Here is an 18,833-nt window from a genome sequence, read left to right on the forward strand (position 1 = left end):
TAAAATACTTTTTTTTAGTTAAAAATTAATAAATAATGTACTCTTTATAAGTCTTGTTATACATTGTTGTTGGCACTTATATAAAAAACTCGAGATCGTTTAACATTTGAATACACTTCTCATGGCCTAATCAAGGTATGGCATGAAGCTATTCATGATTTCACAATCATTAACAATTTCCTCGACCCTCAAATTAATACATTTTTCAAGAACCAAACGCATATTAAGGAATTTTTTGCAACTATGTGATTCAAAATTAATGTCCTAAAGCAATCAACAAAAGGAAGTATCAAAATATCAATCTTCCAAGTGTTGTAATCACTAGAAACTCAAAATAGATTCAAATATTTGAATCTAAGCCATTGTATAAAGGTATATTAATAGACTCACATAATAAACTTTTAATATCATATTCGCTTTGAAATTGTTGCATGTAACAGTTTAACATTATCATGTCGTTTTTTATTATATTATATTTTAGTTAAATTTTGTATCCTTAGTTATATGGTAATATTTTGTTTATATACAAAATTAATAAATCAATTCGGCCCTAAGTTAATTATAGCAATAGCTTACCATAAAAAGTTAGGGCACGTTTGGTTCATTATAATGGAATATAACTGTAATTGAATAGAGCTGTAATGGAATAAAATTGTAATCAGTAATTCAATTGTTTGGTTAATGGAATAGAATAGAACTGTAATAATATTCTGGTGTTTGGTTGAATAGAACGATATTGTAATATCATAAAGAAAAAAACTAAAATAAATATAATACCCTTAGCAAAATTTTTTTAGGTAAATGATTACTGTTATTGTTATTAAATTTTAATAAGATTATTATTAAAAATAATTTAATAAAAATAATAAATAATTTAACCATATTTTAACATAATTATTATTAAATATAATTTAATAAAATAATATATAATTTAATAAAATTCTTAATATAATTATTATATGAATTAAAAAATCATAATATATAATACAATAAAAATAATATATAATCTACTTTTATTTTGTATTAACTCAATTCGATTATAGGTATATAATGTTGTAAAAATTATGTATTTTAAAATATTCGATTATCTCCATAAAATCTAAAACTCCATATTCTTTGCAATTCAATTATAGGTATATAGTATCTTATCTTTGCAAGTTTGTATTCATCCTCACATTCTTACCATAACATGATTTGTTTGTAGCATTTCACTTTCTTTTTTTATTTTTTCTTTTTTTGTTTCGTTTGTTGAGATAATTTTTGTAGTGTTAACTATAATTTTTAATCAAACAACATAAGTAATATAAAACATTGTCTGAAGACCAAAATTAAATATAATATAAATTAAAGATACCAAAAATAAAAATAGTTTAAAAATATATTAAAAGATTAAAATAATTTTAAATGAAACATATCAAAAATAAAAACATATCGAAAATTTAATAAAACCAAAATGTTGTTGTTTAAAGTAAAAAGATCAAATCCGAATTGTAAATGTAGTTTAACATGTATATATTGTCTTGTTGCTACCTTAGCACACCCTTGAGTGATATTTTTCCCCTTCTTGTTGCTACCTTCAACCAGTTAGCTAAAACACAAACCATTCCATTATTTCAAGAGAATACACATTTAACACATAATGGTTCCAACTAAAAAATCCAAATAAAAATAAACTGAACAAAAAACCAAATGCAAAATGAATGGAAAACATGAAAATGTCCTTAGCAACCATGTAAATGCCAGATAAAATCTGCAACTTTTGAATCAATCAAATTAGAAAGTTACCTTCAAAATGTAGGGACAGACTAATAACAAAGAAAACAAGTAGAAAGTTACAACTACAAACTTAAATATTAAATATTCAAGATTCATTGTGCCAATTCGATACTAAAAAAATTAAAAATTTGAAATTATAAATGAACGAAGCATACTAGATCAAATTAGATTTAAATTAAATATAATATCATTGACTCACTGTGGTAAGCAATCACCAATGATTTGAGCACACATATATGCATAATATATATTTGAAGTCAATATGGTAAGATGGTCCATCCTCATGCAAACGTTATCAATACAAATCAGCAAAGATTAAAAAAACCAACCCACATTAGCTGCAATCTCAGAGTCAGATCATGCAAACAATTGACTATCAAATGATTACGATGGACTAAGATTCATGCTTGTGCAAAGCAAGAATTGCAAAAGCACAAAGCATGAGTCAGATTCATGCTTGTGTTAACTTAGTAGTGTTGGATTTGATTTACATGAAACTATTGCATAATTTTAAATCAAAAGGTAAGGCATCAAAGATAAATTTATCTGTCAAACAAAACAAGTAAATCACAATATAAATTCTGCTCTTGAACAAATCAATCAAGACAGTGACAAACTCCAAATATTAGCATTAGATAGGTTTATTTTACATTTAGCATGGCTACCTACAACCCTAATTGGATACATAAGACCTGCCTAAATCAATATATGCCAGAAATCTTATGACTCAAAAATGTTAATTACCAGGAAGGAAACAGCTTCAAAAGGTAACCAACAATCAAACAAAGAACTAAGGTATGAAGCTATGTTACACGAACTCAGAGGTATTAGTCCAATATGGGTAAGCTCAATCTTTTTTTAAGTTGTTCCATATATTTGAAGAATCATTTCCCCATAGCCATGTTCGAATATGTGTCAGATAGGGTGTTGGACATTGGTACTTCAAGGGAAATGAAGAGTCGGCGTACAATAGCTTTGAAACCTTCAATCTCTTATTTAATTTAGTTAATAAAACTGGCAGAAAGGCAAGAAAATATAAAATCTCAAGAAAAAAGCTGCAGTTATTCAAGAAAAGATAACTAGTACTAAGTTCTGAGACAACTAACTGGAAAGGGAAAAAATGTCATGGCTTAGTGAAATCAAACAAAACGGCATAGTTACTATAATAATAAAAGTAAAGCAATAGCATATTTCATATTTCAAATTCTTATTAGGCACAACCTGAAAGAGTCATAGGCAATAGGAATAGAGAGGAAAACAAAGTTCACGAACTAGCCAACTATTCACCATATCCCAGAGCGTAAACAATCATCTTGGTTTGGCATGAATCAAGCAAAAACAAAGATCTGACAGAGCAAGCAGAGAGCCAGGACACTCAGTAAAGTAAGAAATATTGAAGGCATTTTCTTGCCTTGTCCTATTGCACAATTTCTTGGGGACTAACAGAATCAAACCAAAAAGAGAACATACACACACACAAATCATAAACTTCTTTATAAAAGTTTTATAAAAAAAATCTCCCAAATCAACATTTCAAACAAAATCAACCAAAGGGGGAAGATCCAGTACTTAGTGACAAAAAGCTCTGCAAGTTACTTCCTTTTTACATTATTTTCTCATAAAAAAATAAAACCCCAAATTGGATTCCTAATAACCAAAAAGATGTAGACGATAAAAACTTTCTAATTAAGAAAGGTATACTTCCACCTAACTCCTAAATAGCCAAATTTACAATCCAAATCACAGAAACAAAGCATACCGTCATCCCACTTCTCACAAGAGAGATAAAATGAAGGAGATCTGTACAAAGAAACATATATTCCCGAGCTCAATAAGCTCACTTAAAGTCTCGTTTCTACATAGAGTCCTAACTATAATATTCATCACTCTGAATATATTCCACTTACATTTTGATTTTTTTTTCCAAAAACAAAGGTATCAAAAATCAAAGCCTTCCAATTTTAACAGCAAGAACTAAAGAAGCAAATTTACGGGCTAAAATCATAAAAACAAAAATACCTGGATCAATATTTGGAGTAAAAACCAAGAAAATGGGAAAGATTTGATGGAAAAAAGCAACGATTTGTGATGTTATGTGGGAGTAGAAGACAGCAGTAGGAAGAAAAGAGTTAACAGAAAAAATGGCAATAAATGTTAAAGAAAAAAGGAAAATAAAGACACAAACATACCTGAAGAGAAAGAAGAAAGAGTAGGAGAGGAAATGAGGAGATTTGAAGCTAATTTCTAGGGTTCACTTTGGGGATAAATGTTGAGGAAGAAATCTGCTGAAGTGAAAAAGTAGAAGAAATCTGCTGGAAAGAGTTGAAGAAATCTGAGGGAATAAACATGAAGGTGGCAGGCTATTTTGGTCCAAAAAAGGGAAAATGCTATTAGGGGTGGTTTTGAATAGCAATTTAGACCCCAACCCCTAATTCCTATTACAAGAGTTGAGAGAATAGGGACGGAATAACAATTCTGCAGAATCACTTAAACGGTGAACCAAACATGTGTGTAGATGTAGCAGCGCACAAAATAGGGACGGAATGGAATAGCAATTCCATCAAACCAAACACGATGTAGGTTTTCTCCGATGAGTTAAACGGGCCTTGCATTGAAGGCTTGAAGTTGAAATATGCCCAATTAGATTAAAATTGGGTGTAATTATAAATTTGACCTTCTACTTTATGAAAATTGATAAATTAATCATTTCATTATAATTTATCAGAAATTGATCCTAGTATAGTTGACTGACACTATGAAACCTCAAACTTTATATCAACAAATTGATTAACTTCTTAATTTTCGTAGAGTATAAAGATTAAATTCAGACAAATTTAATTAAATAGACTAATTATTTGATTTGTATAGATGGATGAAATTCATAATTTTTTTTGAATAATTTGACTGGATTTATTTCATATAATAAGGAAAACATAAGAAAATTGGGCTGAAGGCCACTACAAGAAAAGACTTGACATAGAAAACAAATCGAGCCTAACTAGCCTACCTAGTTTAAATTAAACTAGATTTTAAAAAATAAAACTAATCTTATCCTATACCAGTCAAATCTAAATAGCTGGATACCACTGATCTCGTCTTTTCAATTCAACCGTCCAGCCATAATGATACCAGGTTTCCAATTTAATGCGTTGTCTCTACTACCTTTTATTGCAGAAAACTCTTCACTTTCTTCAATCTGGAGGTTTTGGCCAGAGGTTTCCTAACGCACTCCGAACCATTTCTAGGGCTCCCTTCTCCAAGTAAAAACTTTCTCTTCTTCTAAGAGCCTCCGTTGCTATAGTATGAGCATAGATATTTTTTGCTTTTGGGACGAAAGTAAACTCAATCTCCTGGAATGTGTTTATTTGGTTTTGAATATCTCTGATTATTGCTCCAATGACCGATTTATCCGTATTAAAGCTTTGACATTTCTTGATGATAGTTTTCGAGTCTCCCAAAACTTCTATTTTGTTGACTCCCAATCTAATCCCTAGTTTTATTGCCTGTAATCCTGCATATGCCTCTGCTGTGAATGGATTTGCAATGTTGGAGTGAATAACTGCTTGTGTTGCAAGAATTTCCCCTTCCTCGTTCCATACTATTAGCCCCGAAGCCAATCTGAAACCCTGACGATCAAAGGCTGCATCAAAATGAACTATGACCCTTCCCCTTTTGAGTACCTGTTGAATATTATCAGAAGAATGAAGAGTAAGTTTTCCCTCTTTTGTTGCTGCAAGTTTTGTAATATAGTCTCTGATTTTCCTTGCGATTTCAGTTTCTGACATGTTTCTTCTTTCATATACGAGTTGGTTTCTGCTGAACTGGATGAACCAGAGGCTATGGCAGAAAAGTCGAAGCTGCTCATCATTCCCTTGAGCAAAGACCCAGGTAAGCCATCCCCACATATTATCATTATTCTGATTCAGTATCCATGAAAGATTTAACTGATTCCAAACCTCGATCGATGTAGGACACTGTTGAAAAATATGGCAGCTATTTTCTTCATCACCACCGCATCTGGGATATTAAGTATTCATCACGACCCTCTTTATTTTGAGGTTGATAAAGGATGAGATAAATTTCCCAGAAATCCTCCATATTGTCATTTGAATATTTGAGGGGATATGTGTAATACCCCGAAAATTACTACAATAAGAAAGTAGATATCATTCATAGTAAAATAAGGAAATAAAGTGACAAAAAGGAAAATTTTGAGTTATGGCAACATTGGGAATTATATTATAACATATTAATTCAAGAAATGATTAAATCGCAAAAGTGAGAAAAGTTTTGTTGCCCAAGAATAAATACTCAAATTTGAGGGATTAAAGTGTAAATACGAAAAAGTTGAAGGACCAATAGTGTAAATATTTTAAGGGTGGAATAATCTAGAAACTAAGGAAAATGGATGGATTAGGACCAAATTGAAAAGTTAAAGAATTTTGAGGGACTAAATCACAATTTTACCAAATTAAGTGATGGCTCAAGGATGGAATTTTTAAAGATTATAAAGGGAAAAATGGTCAATTAGAAGAGAGAGAAATCTAGAAGATAATGATGATGTTGGAAATATTTTATATTAATTAAATAAACATTAGTTTATTGATATTTTAATTTGATTTTTAAATGATATTTTATTAGTATTTTATTTAGTATATATAAGAAAAGGAAGATGAAGAATCATCTATTCCACCATATTTCCATGCAACTAATGTGAGAAGAGAGGAGAAGAAAGAAAGTTTTGCTTTCTTTACAATTTGGTTCTTCCACAAAAAATTTATCATTTTCACCTAGAAATCAAAAGAATTTCCATAACTTCCAAGATAGAAGAATAACAATGAGACAATGGGGAGCTAGAATATCAAGTTAGATTCAAGAAATAGAAGCTGGAGGAGAGAGAAAATTAAGTTAAAGGTTGAAATCAATAGCACAAGGTAAGAACATCAAGATTTAAATATATTTTTAAGTTTGATATTATTGAAAAAGCATGGAAATAATGTTCTAGTAGAGTTTTCTTATATAAGGTCTTATGTTCTTGATATATTAGTGAAGAGAAATAAGTGAAAGTGATGGGAAATATTATAGAGAAAGGGAATAAGGGAGTTATACACCTAGTAATCAACATTTTGCACTAAAACAGTTTTGGACAGCAGCAGTAGGTTAACTTTGAAAAATCACCATAAATTGTGGAAATATAATTAGAGTATGAATAAAATATGGAAATAAATCTTATTGAGTCTAGTTTCTCATAGAAGAAACGGTGTAAGTAATGGAATTGTAAATCATGAGATATAATAAATTTTGTGAGACAATGTCAGAATGAATTCGGGTTCCCCTGTTCTGACTTGGAAAAATAATTAAAAATTGTAAAAAAATAATTATGGGTTATAATTTATATTTTTAAAATCCTTAATGAGTATATTTTCAATAGAAACAAATGGGAACATCATCCAAATTCTGTACAAAGAGATAATTAATTTTTAGTGAAGAGGGGTCTGAACTGTCAAACAGTGAAACAGGGGAAACTTTAAAGAATAAACTGTACTTATTGGCTAGACCAAAAATTCTGAAAATTTTATGGTAAGAATATATGTGAGTCTAGTTTTAGAGAAAATTTTCATATCTCAATTTTAAGTTCTGTAGCTTAAGATATAATTAATTTAGTGACTATGACTTAAGTGAACAGCTTGTTATGAGTAAACAAGTTAATAGTGGTATTATGTATATATCAAGGATGTAGAATGAAGTGGAGGAGGAGGAAAAATATATGTGAATATTCAGCTAATATGAGTTTATTTTAAAATAGCTAATTTACTCTCTTTTTTGAACAAAAAAAATAGCTAATTTACATTTTTTAAGTTTAGAGACTAAATTGAATAAAAGTACAATTTTAAGGGTAATTTTTTAAAAATGTCAAAAAGTGTCTAAATTGCATGAAATGAATTGTTTTATTATTTAAATTAATAAATTGAATGAAATATTAATTTATATCAAGATTGGGTGGAAATTCAAGGAAAATAGAAAATTACCAAAATGTCCCTAAATTTTGGTATTTCTGCAATTTAGCCTGGTAAGTTCGTGTAACTTGAATTATATTCTTAGATGAATGAAATATATATATATATATTGGATTGAGAAATTGATTTGAATTGTGAACATGAGAAATTGTGAATTGAATGAAATGAAAATGAAGCTTTGAATTGCATGAGTAAATATCGGGTCTCGTAGGCCCTATTTGTTATGAATATAATATTTCAAGGATATGTTGTAAAGAATTATAAAAACACGTTAAAAATTTGAAAGTTTTAATTCGGATGAAATTTTGTAACTCTATTTAATACGTATGCAACTGTATGTCTTCTAGTAATACCTCGTACCCTATTCCGGCGTCGAATACGGGTAAGGGGTGTTACAATGTGACATCGCCAGATTCGGTCATAACATTTAGACCGGGTTTGGGGTGTTATAATATGTAATTTCCATAATTTTTTGTAGAAATTTTTTATCTCGGTATGTAACAATAAACCATTAGGATCTCGGTTAGACTCATGTAATAGTTTATAGGCACTCCTCACGGAGAACTCCCCTGTCGGTTCTCCTCTCCATACTTGAAGATCTTCTTGTGCTGTCTCCGCAAGTGGGATCTGTAAAATTTTCTCCGCTACATTCGGTTAGAAGGTATCTCTTACCAGCTCTGTTTTCCAACTCCTGCTATTTGGCTCAATTAAATCCGAGACTAATTTAATATTTTCATTAACTTCTTGAATCGGTATTCTGTCTGCTTCGTTCCCTGGTATCCACAAATCATCCGAAATGGAAATTTGATCGCCTCTCCTCACCTTCCAGCAACGTCCTTTTTCAAGAAGCCCTCTCGCAGCCCATATACTTTTTTAGATAAATGAAGGTAAATTCTCCAACCGAGCTTTGTAGAAATCTGAATTAGGAAAATATTTTGGTTTCAAAACGCGGGCCAATAATGAATTCGGATAATTAATAAGACGCCATCCCTGCTTCACTAATAACGCAACATTAAACTTCACAAAATTGCAAAAACCGAGGCCACCATCTTCTTTTAATAAACATAAATCCTTTCAAGCACACCAATGGATGCTTTTTTTATTATGTCTCTTTTGCCACCAGAAATTGGCTACTATTTTATCCAAATCTATACAAAGAGTCTTAGGGAGTAGAAAACAAGCCATCGAGTAAATTGGGATAGCTTGGAGAACTGCTTTAATAAACATTTCCTTTCTTCCTTGTGAGAGATACCTAATACTTCAGTTGTCAATTTTTTGCTTGAGTCTGTCCTTCAAATTTTGAAAAGATGATCTCTTTCTTTTCCCTACCATACTAGGAAGCCCAAGATATCGCTCTAAATCATTTGCTCTTCTGACTCCAAGGATTTGTGAAACAACACCCCTTTCACTCTCTTTTGTATTTGTACTGAAGAAAACAGTCGATTTTTCGAAATTCACACATTGCCCGGAGCTCGACTCATATTCTTGCAGTATCTATTTTAATGAATGTGCTCCCCTTTCAGTAGCTTCTGCAAATAAGATACAATCATCTACAAAGAGTAAATGAGAGATAGATGGCCCCCTTCGACTTGCTTTAACACCTTTAAGAATGTTATCTCCTTTTGCTAGCCTCATTAGACTTGAGAATCCTTCTCCACAAAGTAGAAATAAAAACAGGCTTAGAGGATCCCCTTGTCTAAGACCTCTAGATGGAAGAAACGTTTTTCCAATGTTTCCATTAAAAATCACAGAGTATGAGACCGAAGAGACACAATTCAAAACTAAATCAACCTATCTTGGATCAAAACCCATTTTTTTATCACCCCTTCCACAAAACCCCATTCAACCCTATCATATACCTTACTCATATCCAGTTTGACAGCCATGAATTTTTCCCTAACCTCTTGAGTTTTAAGGTGTGTTGAATTTCATAAGCAAGTATCACATTATCAGAAATCAGCCTTCCTGGAACAAAAGCACTCTGTGCTAAATCAATACATTTATGAATCACCCATCGAAGTCTATTCGCAATGACTTTAACAATCAGTTTGTAAATCACATTACATAAACTAATAGGTCTAAATTGAGTAATGCTTGAGGGATTCTGGGTTTTTGGGATAAGTATAATATTTGTTTTATTAATTGAACGTAATTCCATACCTTCATTTAATCTTTGGAGACAAAAATTGGAGACATCATCTCCAATAATTGACCAACATTTCTGATAAAATAAGGCTGGGAAATCATCCTCTCCTGGTGCTTTTGTAGGTCCCATTTCTAAAAGAGCTTCCCGTATCTCCTCCTTCGTGTACCTTGCCTTCAGTTTAATGTTATCTTCCTCAAAGACACACCTTTCAATTCTTGTCAAAATTTTCTCAAAGCTATTTTGCCCTCCTGTTGAAAACAACTTAAGAAAATACGATCTAGCAATTTCCTCCATCTCATTACACTTTTCTGTCTCCCTTCCATCTTCAAACTGCAGCCTGTGGATTCTATTTTACTTCCTTCTTTGTAATGCTTATTTGTGAAAGAAAGCTGTATTTTTGTCTCCAAGTTTCAACCAATTAATTCGGGCCCTCTGCTCCCAATAGCTTTCATCCTTTTGAATCTTAAAGTTCAGATGGATTTTTGTGTCAATAATCTCCGCCAGGTTCTTATTACTTCTATCAGATTCAAGTAACATTGCCAGTTTTGAAGTTAAAACCTCTATTTTCATCCTTCTATTCTGTTGGACCAGGACTCCCCACTTCTCTAAACCTCTTTTTAAGTTTTCCAGCTTGTGCACAAATTCTCCTGTGGAGTTTTCCCAAATATGTTTAGTTTCATCAAAGAATGTCTCTTCCAAAACCCACCATGCTTCAAACTTGAAATTCTTTTCTGTCGTCCATCTAACTCTGTAATCCGTATCAATAAGAAGTGGACAATGGTCAAAAAATGAATGTGGGAGGTGCTGAATTAGAGAATTTAGGAATAAAGCGCTCCATTGTTTCGTTGCCACTCTTTTGTCTAATCTTTCCTGAATATTTGTTTCTGGCAAATTGCCCCTCTCCCACGTGAACCACTTACCTAAATAACCCCAATCCACTAGACTGTAATCTTCTAAAACCTTGCGAAAAACTTCTATCCTTCTTTCCTCTCTAGGCAATCCATCTTTCTTCTCAAAGCCATATAAGATTTCATTAAAATCCCCACAAACCAGCCATGGGTAATCCCCCTGATTTTGTAATTGTCGCAACAAGTTCCATGATTCATCCCTATCATATGAGTAAGGAGAACCATAGAAACTTGTAAATCTCCACTTTTCTCCACCTCCTCCTTCCTCAATAATCACATCAATATGACGATTTGAAAAACTTTGTAGAACTATACTAACATTCCCTTGTCATGCTAGACTAAGTCCTCCTCTAGATCCAATCGAATCAACATCAATCCCAAACTGAAAACCATAACTTCTTTGAATTTTTTCCATCCGTTTTTTGTTTATTTTTGTCTCCATTAAGAAGATCACTTGGGGATAGTGTAACTTCAGCGAAGCCGAAGCCGACGAACTGTCTGAGGATTCCCTAAACCTCGGACGTTCCAACTTAAGATTTTCATTACGACCGGTCGGCTTGCCTCTTGGCAGCCGCCGATAACAAATGGTTGATTTCAGGGAATATCCTGTTTCTCCCTTCCATATCACTCTTTTCTTCAATATCCTCTCTCACTCTCTTTTTCCCCTCATCCCCTATAACCACCTCATTCTCCAAATCATGATCCATAGCCATTTGACTATTATCAATTAAAGTTCTAACCCTTTCTAGTCGTGAGGGGAGCCTTTTACCTTCCAAGTTAAATCCTAAAATAGGATCAACAATTCCCTCAAATTTTTCTACACTTCCCCATTCACTATTTCCCCTGAATTCACCCATTCTACTCATTCTTCCTCCAGATCCTGCTTTCTCCCTTAACCAGACACTACTCATTGCTTGGGCTCTTCTTGACTGTGCACGTAAAGACAAATCCCAGCCCATCGCATCAACTTCGACCCCCGCCTCCATCTGTGCATCACAAAAGGAGTCATTGTGGCCTAGAAGGCCACAATAGAAGCAAAAGAGAGTTAGTCTTTCGTACTTAAATCTAACATAAGAACACTTGTTCTTAAACATAACCTGTTTTTTCCTTTTGAGAGGGCGCCGAATATCAACTTGAACTTTTATTCGCATAAAATTTATATTTTCTTTCCCCAAACTAGAGCCATCATATTCTTAGAAAATTCCAATAAAATTCCCTAATTCCATAGCCAATTTATTAGAATAAAACCCAATGGGCACATCATGAACTTGTACCGAAAACGGTGATGAGATTAATGGAACTCTTAGTGGATCTTCCTCCTTGCAACTTGTGCAAAATCAGCAGATGATTATTGAATGTCCAAGGAGCCCCTTTAATAACTCTTTCCATACTTATAATATGAAAAAATTTAAATAAATACCTTTTTCCCCCAGATCTTTAATTTGAACACCTCTGACCGGATGCCATAAATTAGCCATGGTGCTTTTCATTGCTGGGTAATAGATGATGCTGGCTGTAAGAAAACATCCAACCAGACTAAGAATTTCTTCATCGCTTACCGAATCTGTATCACCTTGTGCTTGCAGGATTTCTTCTTCTTCTTCATCAAGGGATAAACCAACAAATTCTGATTCCATGGAAGCAGGACAAGAAAACCCAGATAAAGAAAACTCGTCAAGTCTATGAAGCAAATAGCCGCTGAAACAAGAAAAACTCAAGAAAACCAATATACTTGCCAGAGAAGTAGACAGAGACGTGCTAGGGTAGCAGACTTTTTTTTTCTTGTTCTTTATTCTTAACGTTACCTTGTTTCTAACAAAGTTTGTGTATTAACAAAGTTAATTCATAATTAAATGTTAAAAATTAAGATGATGTTTAAATTAACTATTATGATAATATTGTGATTAAAATTAATGTAAAATGCGTTTGAATTAAAATACATTTGATACATAAGAGTAAAATGTGTATGTATATAATAAATTATTAGAAATTAAGATGATAGAAAAACACAAACACAAATGGATAGGTTTAAACTAAATAAATTCAAAATATACCTTGCAATTCTTCTATAGTATCTTATTTGTATATTTTATTATATTTCAATTGTATTTAAGATATTTTATTTATTTACTTCAATTTTTTATATGAATAATTTATATTATATAGATGTTGGTATATTCACATATAAATTTTGATTTATTAATTTTTATGGGGTAAAAATTTGAACATATATAAATTGATCTTTAACATTTACGGTGACAGTCAGACTAACAGAAGGATCTAATTAATACAACATTAATAATGTAAGGATTCAATTAAATCATTTAAAAACTTCCAGACCAATATAAAATTCGAGTCATAATCTAGAGGTATAAGATGCAAATAACCAAATTATATTAATTATTATGAAGAGCCCGAATCTAAGCGCGAAGATTTCAAAGACAGTGTCAAGGGAAGACTCTAAAAAAAAGTGGAGAATTCTGGAACTCTCTTCGGGCTGTTAGCATTTAGAACTCTCTAGACTCTCTCAGTCTTCAATTTCACCTTATAAAATCGCATGGCCTCAATTCGTCCCCCAACGATCGAGTCAATTAACAAAACCCAACACAATCCTTCACGCATTGTCTATTTGTGCCTTCTAAGAAATCTTCAAATTTCGAATATTTTCTTTGTTTTCTCGGCCTAATTGTTCGAAAACTCCATGGAAGACGATTTCGAGTTCCCAACAGCCAGCAACATGGAGGAAGACGAGATGGACATTCCAGAAGATGACCCAGTTAGCCCAATCCTAAAAGTTGGTGAAGAAAAAGAGATTGGGAAAAATGGGTTGAAGAAGAAACTGGTTAAGGAAGGTGAAGGTTGGGAGAATCCTAGCAGTGGTGATGAAGTTGAAGGTAATGGGTCTTTTTCCTTTATTTTTTTTATTTTTTGTTAATTCATTGATTTCTTTGTTTCTTGGATTTTGATTTAATGGGGTTCCATGTTTTTTTAATTATTTGCAGTGCATTATACTGGAACTTTGCTTGATGGAACCAAATTTGATTCAAGCCGTGATAGAGGGACTCCATTCAAGTTCAAGCTTGGCCAAGGTATTTAATCTTACTTATCTTTTAGTTTGCAATGTTTGGCCTCATTTCCTATTGAATGTTGATTTTGGACTTTTGGCTGAAAGTTAATATCTTTTAACCTTCAGAAAGTAAATGAATCAAATTACAAATCTAGGGGTGGATGGATAAAATATTTAAAGATAAATTAAAAATTGGTCTAATCTTACTTATCTTTTAGTTTGCAATGTTTGGCCTCATTTCCTATTGAATGTTGATTTTGGACTTTTGGCTGAAAGTTAATATCTTTTAACCTTCAGAAAGTAAATGAATCAAATTACAAATCTAGGGGTGGATGGATAAAATATTTAAAGATAAATTAAAAATTGGTCTAAAATATTAATTTTGTTCTGCCGCTATGGATCGGTACTGATCGTAACAGATTTTGACTAGAATGGAACTTAATAGTTTCTGTATCGGTTTGAGATTGAAATGTTATATGCTGGCCGATATCGGAAAATTGAGCCAAGCTCAGAGGCTGGAGATCTCAAGCTTGACTTGATATTATGATCTCGATACTTGGTTTGAGCTTGATCAGAAATTTATTTTGAAGTTTAAGCTCAGCTCAAGTTACTGGAGCTCAAGCTTGATTTAGCTTGTTTATCATTTTTTTCATTTTTGAGTTCTGTTAAGCTCGAGCTTGAATTATGAATATATTAAGGTAATAATGTAATTTAATATGGTAAAAAATTTAAAATATAAACAAAAATGGGAAGCTTAGCATGGTGCAATGACATAAGCTAGATATGCTTATTTGTTTTTCTCTTTTAACTTGCAGGACAAGTTATCAAGGGCTGGGATGAGGGTATCAAGACAATGAAGAAAGGTGAAAATGCAATTTTCACCATACCTGCTGAGTTGGCGTATGGGGAATCCGGGTCACCTCCAACTATTCCTCCTAATGCAACCCTTCAATTCGATGTGGAGTTGCTTTCTTGGACGAGCGTTAAGGACATATGCAAAGATGGAGGAATCTTCAAGAAAATACTTGTTGAAGGGGAGAAATGGGAGAATCCAAAAGATTTGGATGAAGTGTTTGGTATGTTATAGATCCATTTCCCCTTACTGCTTGAATAATTAGAGTTTTATGATGCTCTGTATTTACGATGGTGTCCTTGTATTTATGGCAGTTAAATACGAAGCTTGTTTAGAAGATGGTACACTGATTTCAAAATCGGATGGCGTTGAGTTCACTGTCGGAGATGGTTAGTTTCATTCCTCTATTCCTACTTGTTTCAAAGAAAATCCCACACTTTAAGCTTGACGCTGAAATTTGTAAATTTCTCCTGTGCAGGCTATTTCTGCCCGGCCCTTGCGAAGGCAGTGAAAACAATGAAGAAAGGGGAGAAAGTCCTGTTGACTGTGAAGCCACAATGTAAGATAAAATTCCTTTATTCTTTTATTGGTTGCTGGACAATGTGAAACTTTACTGACTTTTTGATTGCATATATAGATGGATTTGGTGAGGATGGCAGGCCTGCTACAGGCGGTGAATGTGCTGTTCCTCCAAATGCTACCCTCCATATAACTCTCGAGTTGGTTTCTTGGAAGAGTGTTTCTGATATCACAAAAGACAAAAAGGTCTCGAAAAAGATTGTGAAAGAGGGAGAGGGTTACGAACGACCAAATGATGGAACAGTGGTTCAAGGTAAGATGGGTTTGAATTTTACTTTCCTTAGTCTATAATGGTTTTACTTCCTCTTTCAATGTATTCATATTTGTTTTTTGTACTTCGCCAGTGAAATTAATAGGAAAGCTACCGGATGGGACGATCTTCATAAAGAAGGGTTACGATGAGGAGCCGTTTGAGTTCAAGATTGATGAAGGTAATAATAGTTTGGTTCTTTCAGGACTTGTTATAAGGCCTTTGGGCATTGGCACATTGGTCTTTGAGTTCAAGTACATTTCTAATATGGATTCTATCTGTGTCAGAACAAGTAATTGATGGTCTTGATAAAGCTGTAAAGACCATGAAGAAAGGAGAAAACGCACTTATCACCATTCAACCAGAATATGCTTTCGGTTCATCCGAATCGCATCAAGAGTTGGCTGTAGTTCCTGCAAATTCAACTGTTTATTATGAGGTTGAGATGGTCTCGTTTGTGAAGGTTAGTCTGTATGTCCAGAAGTACATTTTTCCTGTTGCAATGGCTGTTTGTGGCGACTACTGTCTAAACAAGTTCATGATTGCAGGAGAAAGAATCATGGGAAATGGATACACCGCAAAAGATCGAAGCTGCTGGGAAGAAGAAAGAAGAAGGGAACGCACTATTCAAGGCTGGTAAATTTGAGAGAGCATCAAAACGATATGAAAAGGTATCATTATGGACTCTGCAGATTATTGTTCATTCAATTCACGAGGCTGTCTTTACTCGAACTAACTACTTGACATAATTCCTTCATGTAGGCTGTTAGCTTCATAGAGTATGACTCTTCTTTCAACGATGAGGAGAAGAAACAAGCAAAGTTGCTAAAAGTAAATTGTAACCTTAACAATGCAGCTTCCAAATTGAAGCTCAAAGATTACAAGCAGGCCGCAAAACTGTGTACTAAGGTTGTAATCAAAGTGGTTTTTAGAAGTCTTGATTATATGCAAGTGTTAACCCACTCGGGCTAACGGTTCTGGAATGTATGATCTTATAGGTATTGGAGCTTGATAGCGGGAATGTGAAAGCACTCTACAGGAGAGCTCAAGCGTATATGCAACTTGTTGACTTGGATTTGGCGGAGGCTGATATCAAAAAAGCCCTGGAGATCGACCCTGATAATAGGTACTTGTTTGCAGCAAACTTTTGGCTATATCTGAAAATAGTGCGATTTATGTTAGCTGTGGTAATTAGAGATAGAAATTTTGGTGATGATCACCAGGGATGTGAAATTGGAGTACCGAGTCTTAAAAGAGAAAATCAAGGAGTACAACAAGAAGGATGCGCAATTTTACGGCAACATATTCGCAAAAATGAACAAGTTAGCAGGAAAACAAGAAGCAGCACCCATGGCCATTGACAGCAAGGCATAACAATATGAAATTGTCACCGCAATCCTCTATTATCACTTATCCATCCTTTTTCTGCTTCTTTGCCAATGCTATTAAAAATTGTGTAAGGTTGGGATTCCATGATAAAATCATAAGATGATGTAATGCTTCTAATAAACACACATATATATATTGTCTTTATACTTCAAATTTGGTCTGAAATGGAATGTGGTTTAAAGGTTAATACACCTGAATGGAGTACTCTAAGTTGGGCTGATAGAAGTCTTATGAAATCTGTCCTACTAAACATCTCCAATCATGTTTCCAAATATAACTTAAAAAATCAAAACAAAAGAAAGGAAGGGACAAGTAATAATATTCGGACTGTTGGCTTTTTCTTTCTAGTTAACACATTGATACTCATACCAGCTGCAACTTTAAATCGAATGCCTTGAGCCTGCCTACCACTGAACATTTTCATAAGTTTTTCTAAAGAATCTTTGGATCAAAAGACAAAATAAAAGCATTAAATCGAAATTGTGGATACATTCCACTCAAAAGAGGCCTAAATATTTAGCAAGGATATTAAAATATCTTGCTGGATTTCAATTTTTTTTGCATATGCATGCTTGTTCAATTTCTAACCCAGATATACCTATTTATGTTATCTGAATTTGAGTAAAGAAAATGATTATCTCATATAACTACTTGTGTTAAAAGGAAAATATCTAATTAGCATTTCTTATTCCTTCATTTATTACATAGATCATATTATATATATATATATTCAATAATAAAAATTTAATAATCTTATTGAGTAGGAGAGAAGCTAAGTAACTCTTTGTCTCCAGATTTGGACCAAGGTTTAATCAAAACTACCGAATTAAACATCCTCTTTTCCCCGTTTTCCATCCCTTCGATTGTTAGAATGTACTTGATCCCTGAAACTATTTGTTTCTCGGCCCTTACCACTTTAGAAAACTCTATCTGGTTTGATATGTTTCCATTATTTTTTTTATTTTTGTTGTGTTCTTCAACTGCGAATCTCCCTAGAGCTTGCATTGCTTTGTCCTGCTCCACATCTTCCACTGGCGTTTTACCTCCCACTATTGTCCCGTATCCGTTAACCGGTGTAAATATAATCAACAATAGTGTTATTGCCAAAAATGACAATGCCAACTTTTTCAATTTGTTTTTCACCATTTTGTTTCGTTTTTTCTATAAATATTTTGCTTAATATAGAGAATATGATAAAATGATTGTTGTTTTTGGCTTTATATAGAGAAAAAGAGATTGAAAAAAAAGAACCCAAGTTAAAGGTGGTGAAATGTATTGAGAGGAGAAGCGATAAGTAAGGCTAGTTAATAGCCACTTTCAACTATACCTATTTAGTAGTTTGGGTTGACTTATAACATGAACAATAATATTATTATATGTTTATTTTTAATCTATTAGATTTATAAAAATTATATAAGGGTAAACTATACCTAAGGTTATTAAATTATTATTAAGTTTACATTTTGGTTATTTAACTTTAAAAAATTACAAAATGGTCATTGAACTTTTCAAATGTTTTCTTTTAAGTTTGTAATAGTTACAATATCATTGTCTGAAATGATGATTTAACATGTCATATTAGCTAGCTGTTAGAATGTCAAGGACAATTAATGGATCAGTGACCAAAATGTAACAACTTGATAACACTAGTGACCATATCATAACTTTTTTTTGAAATTTAGTAATTAAAATATAATTTAAACCATGCATAAGTGACCAAAAATATAATTTACTATTAAAACATGTGCCCGAGAGGCAAAGAATTAAATATTTCATCTCCAAAGGATCACAAACAATAGTCATTCTAATCATGGGGTATCGTTAATCCATACTGTGTTAGTGTACTTT

The 18,833-nt window shown here is 32.7% G+C and overlaps 1 protein-coding gene and 1 long non-coding RNA gene across 2 annotated transcripts; one reads left to right on the top strand and one right to left on the bottom strand.

Moving 5' to 3' along the window:
* Positions 1–1,438: 1,438 nt before the first annotated feature.
* Positions 1,439–4,325, bottom strand: LOC107890512 (uncharacterized). Its single transcript, XR_001681993.2, has 2 exons — positions 3,966–4,325; positions 1,439–1,588 (listed from the first exon to the last, which is right to left on the bottom strand). It is a non-coding gene; the product is annotated as an uncharacterized lncRNA (long non-coding RNA).
* An 8,949-nt stretch (positions 4,326–13,274) lies between these two features.
* Positions 13,275–17,176, top strand: LOC107890513 (peptidyl-prolyl cis-trans isomerase FKBP62). Its single transcript, XM_016814979.2, has 12 exons — positions 13,275–13,741; positions 13,850–13,936; positions 14,730–14,990; positions 15,082–15,156; positions 15,246–15,326; positions 15,405–15,599; positions 15,691–15,777; positions 15,884–16,059; positions 16,145–16,267; positions 16,359–16,505; positions 16,595–16,722; positions 16,820–17,176. Exons 1-12 carry the CDS (start codon positions 13,549–13,551, stop codon positions 16,968–16,970), a joined length of 1,704 nt encoding a protein of 567 aa, XP_016670468.2. The 5' UTR covers positions 13,275–13,548; the 3' UTR covers positions 16,971–17,176.
* Positions 17,177–18,833: the final 1,657 nt, after the last annotated feature.

This window comes from Gossypium hirsutum, chromosome D09, assembly GCF_007990345.1.
Source record: "Gossypium hirsutum isolate 1008001.06 chromosome D09, Gossypium_hirsutum_v2.1, whole genome shotgun sequence".
NCBI classification, from domain to species: Eukaryota; Viridiplantae; Streptophyta; class Magnoliopsida; order Malvales; family Malvaceae; genus Gossypium; species Gossypium hirsutum.

Coding starts and splice junctions, on each gene's coding strand:
- LOC107890513 (XM_016814979.2), top strand. CDS start 13,549: ATGGAAGACGATTTCGAGTTCCCAACAGCCAGCAACATGGAGGAAGAC. Junction 15,157..15,245: donor TGAGTTCACTGTCGGAGATG/GTTAGTTTCATT, acceptor TCTCCTGTGCAG/GCTATTTCTGCCCGGCCCTT. Junction 16,723..16,819: donor GAGATCGACCCTGATAATAG/GTACTTGTTTGC, acceptor GATGATCACCAG/GGATGTGAAATTGGAGTACC.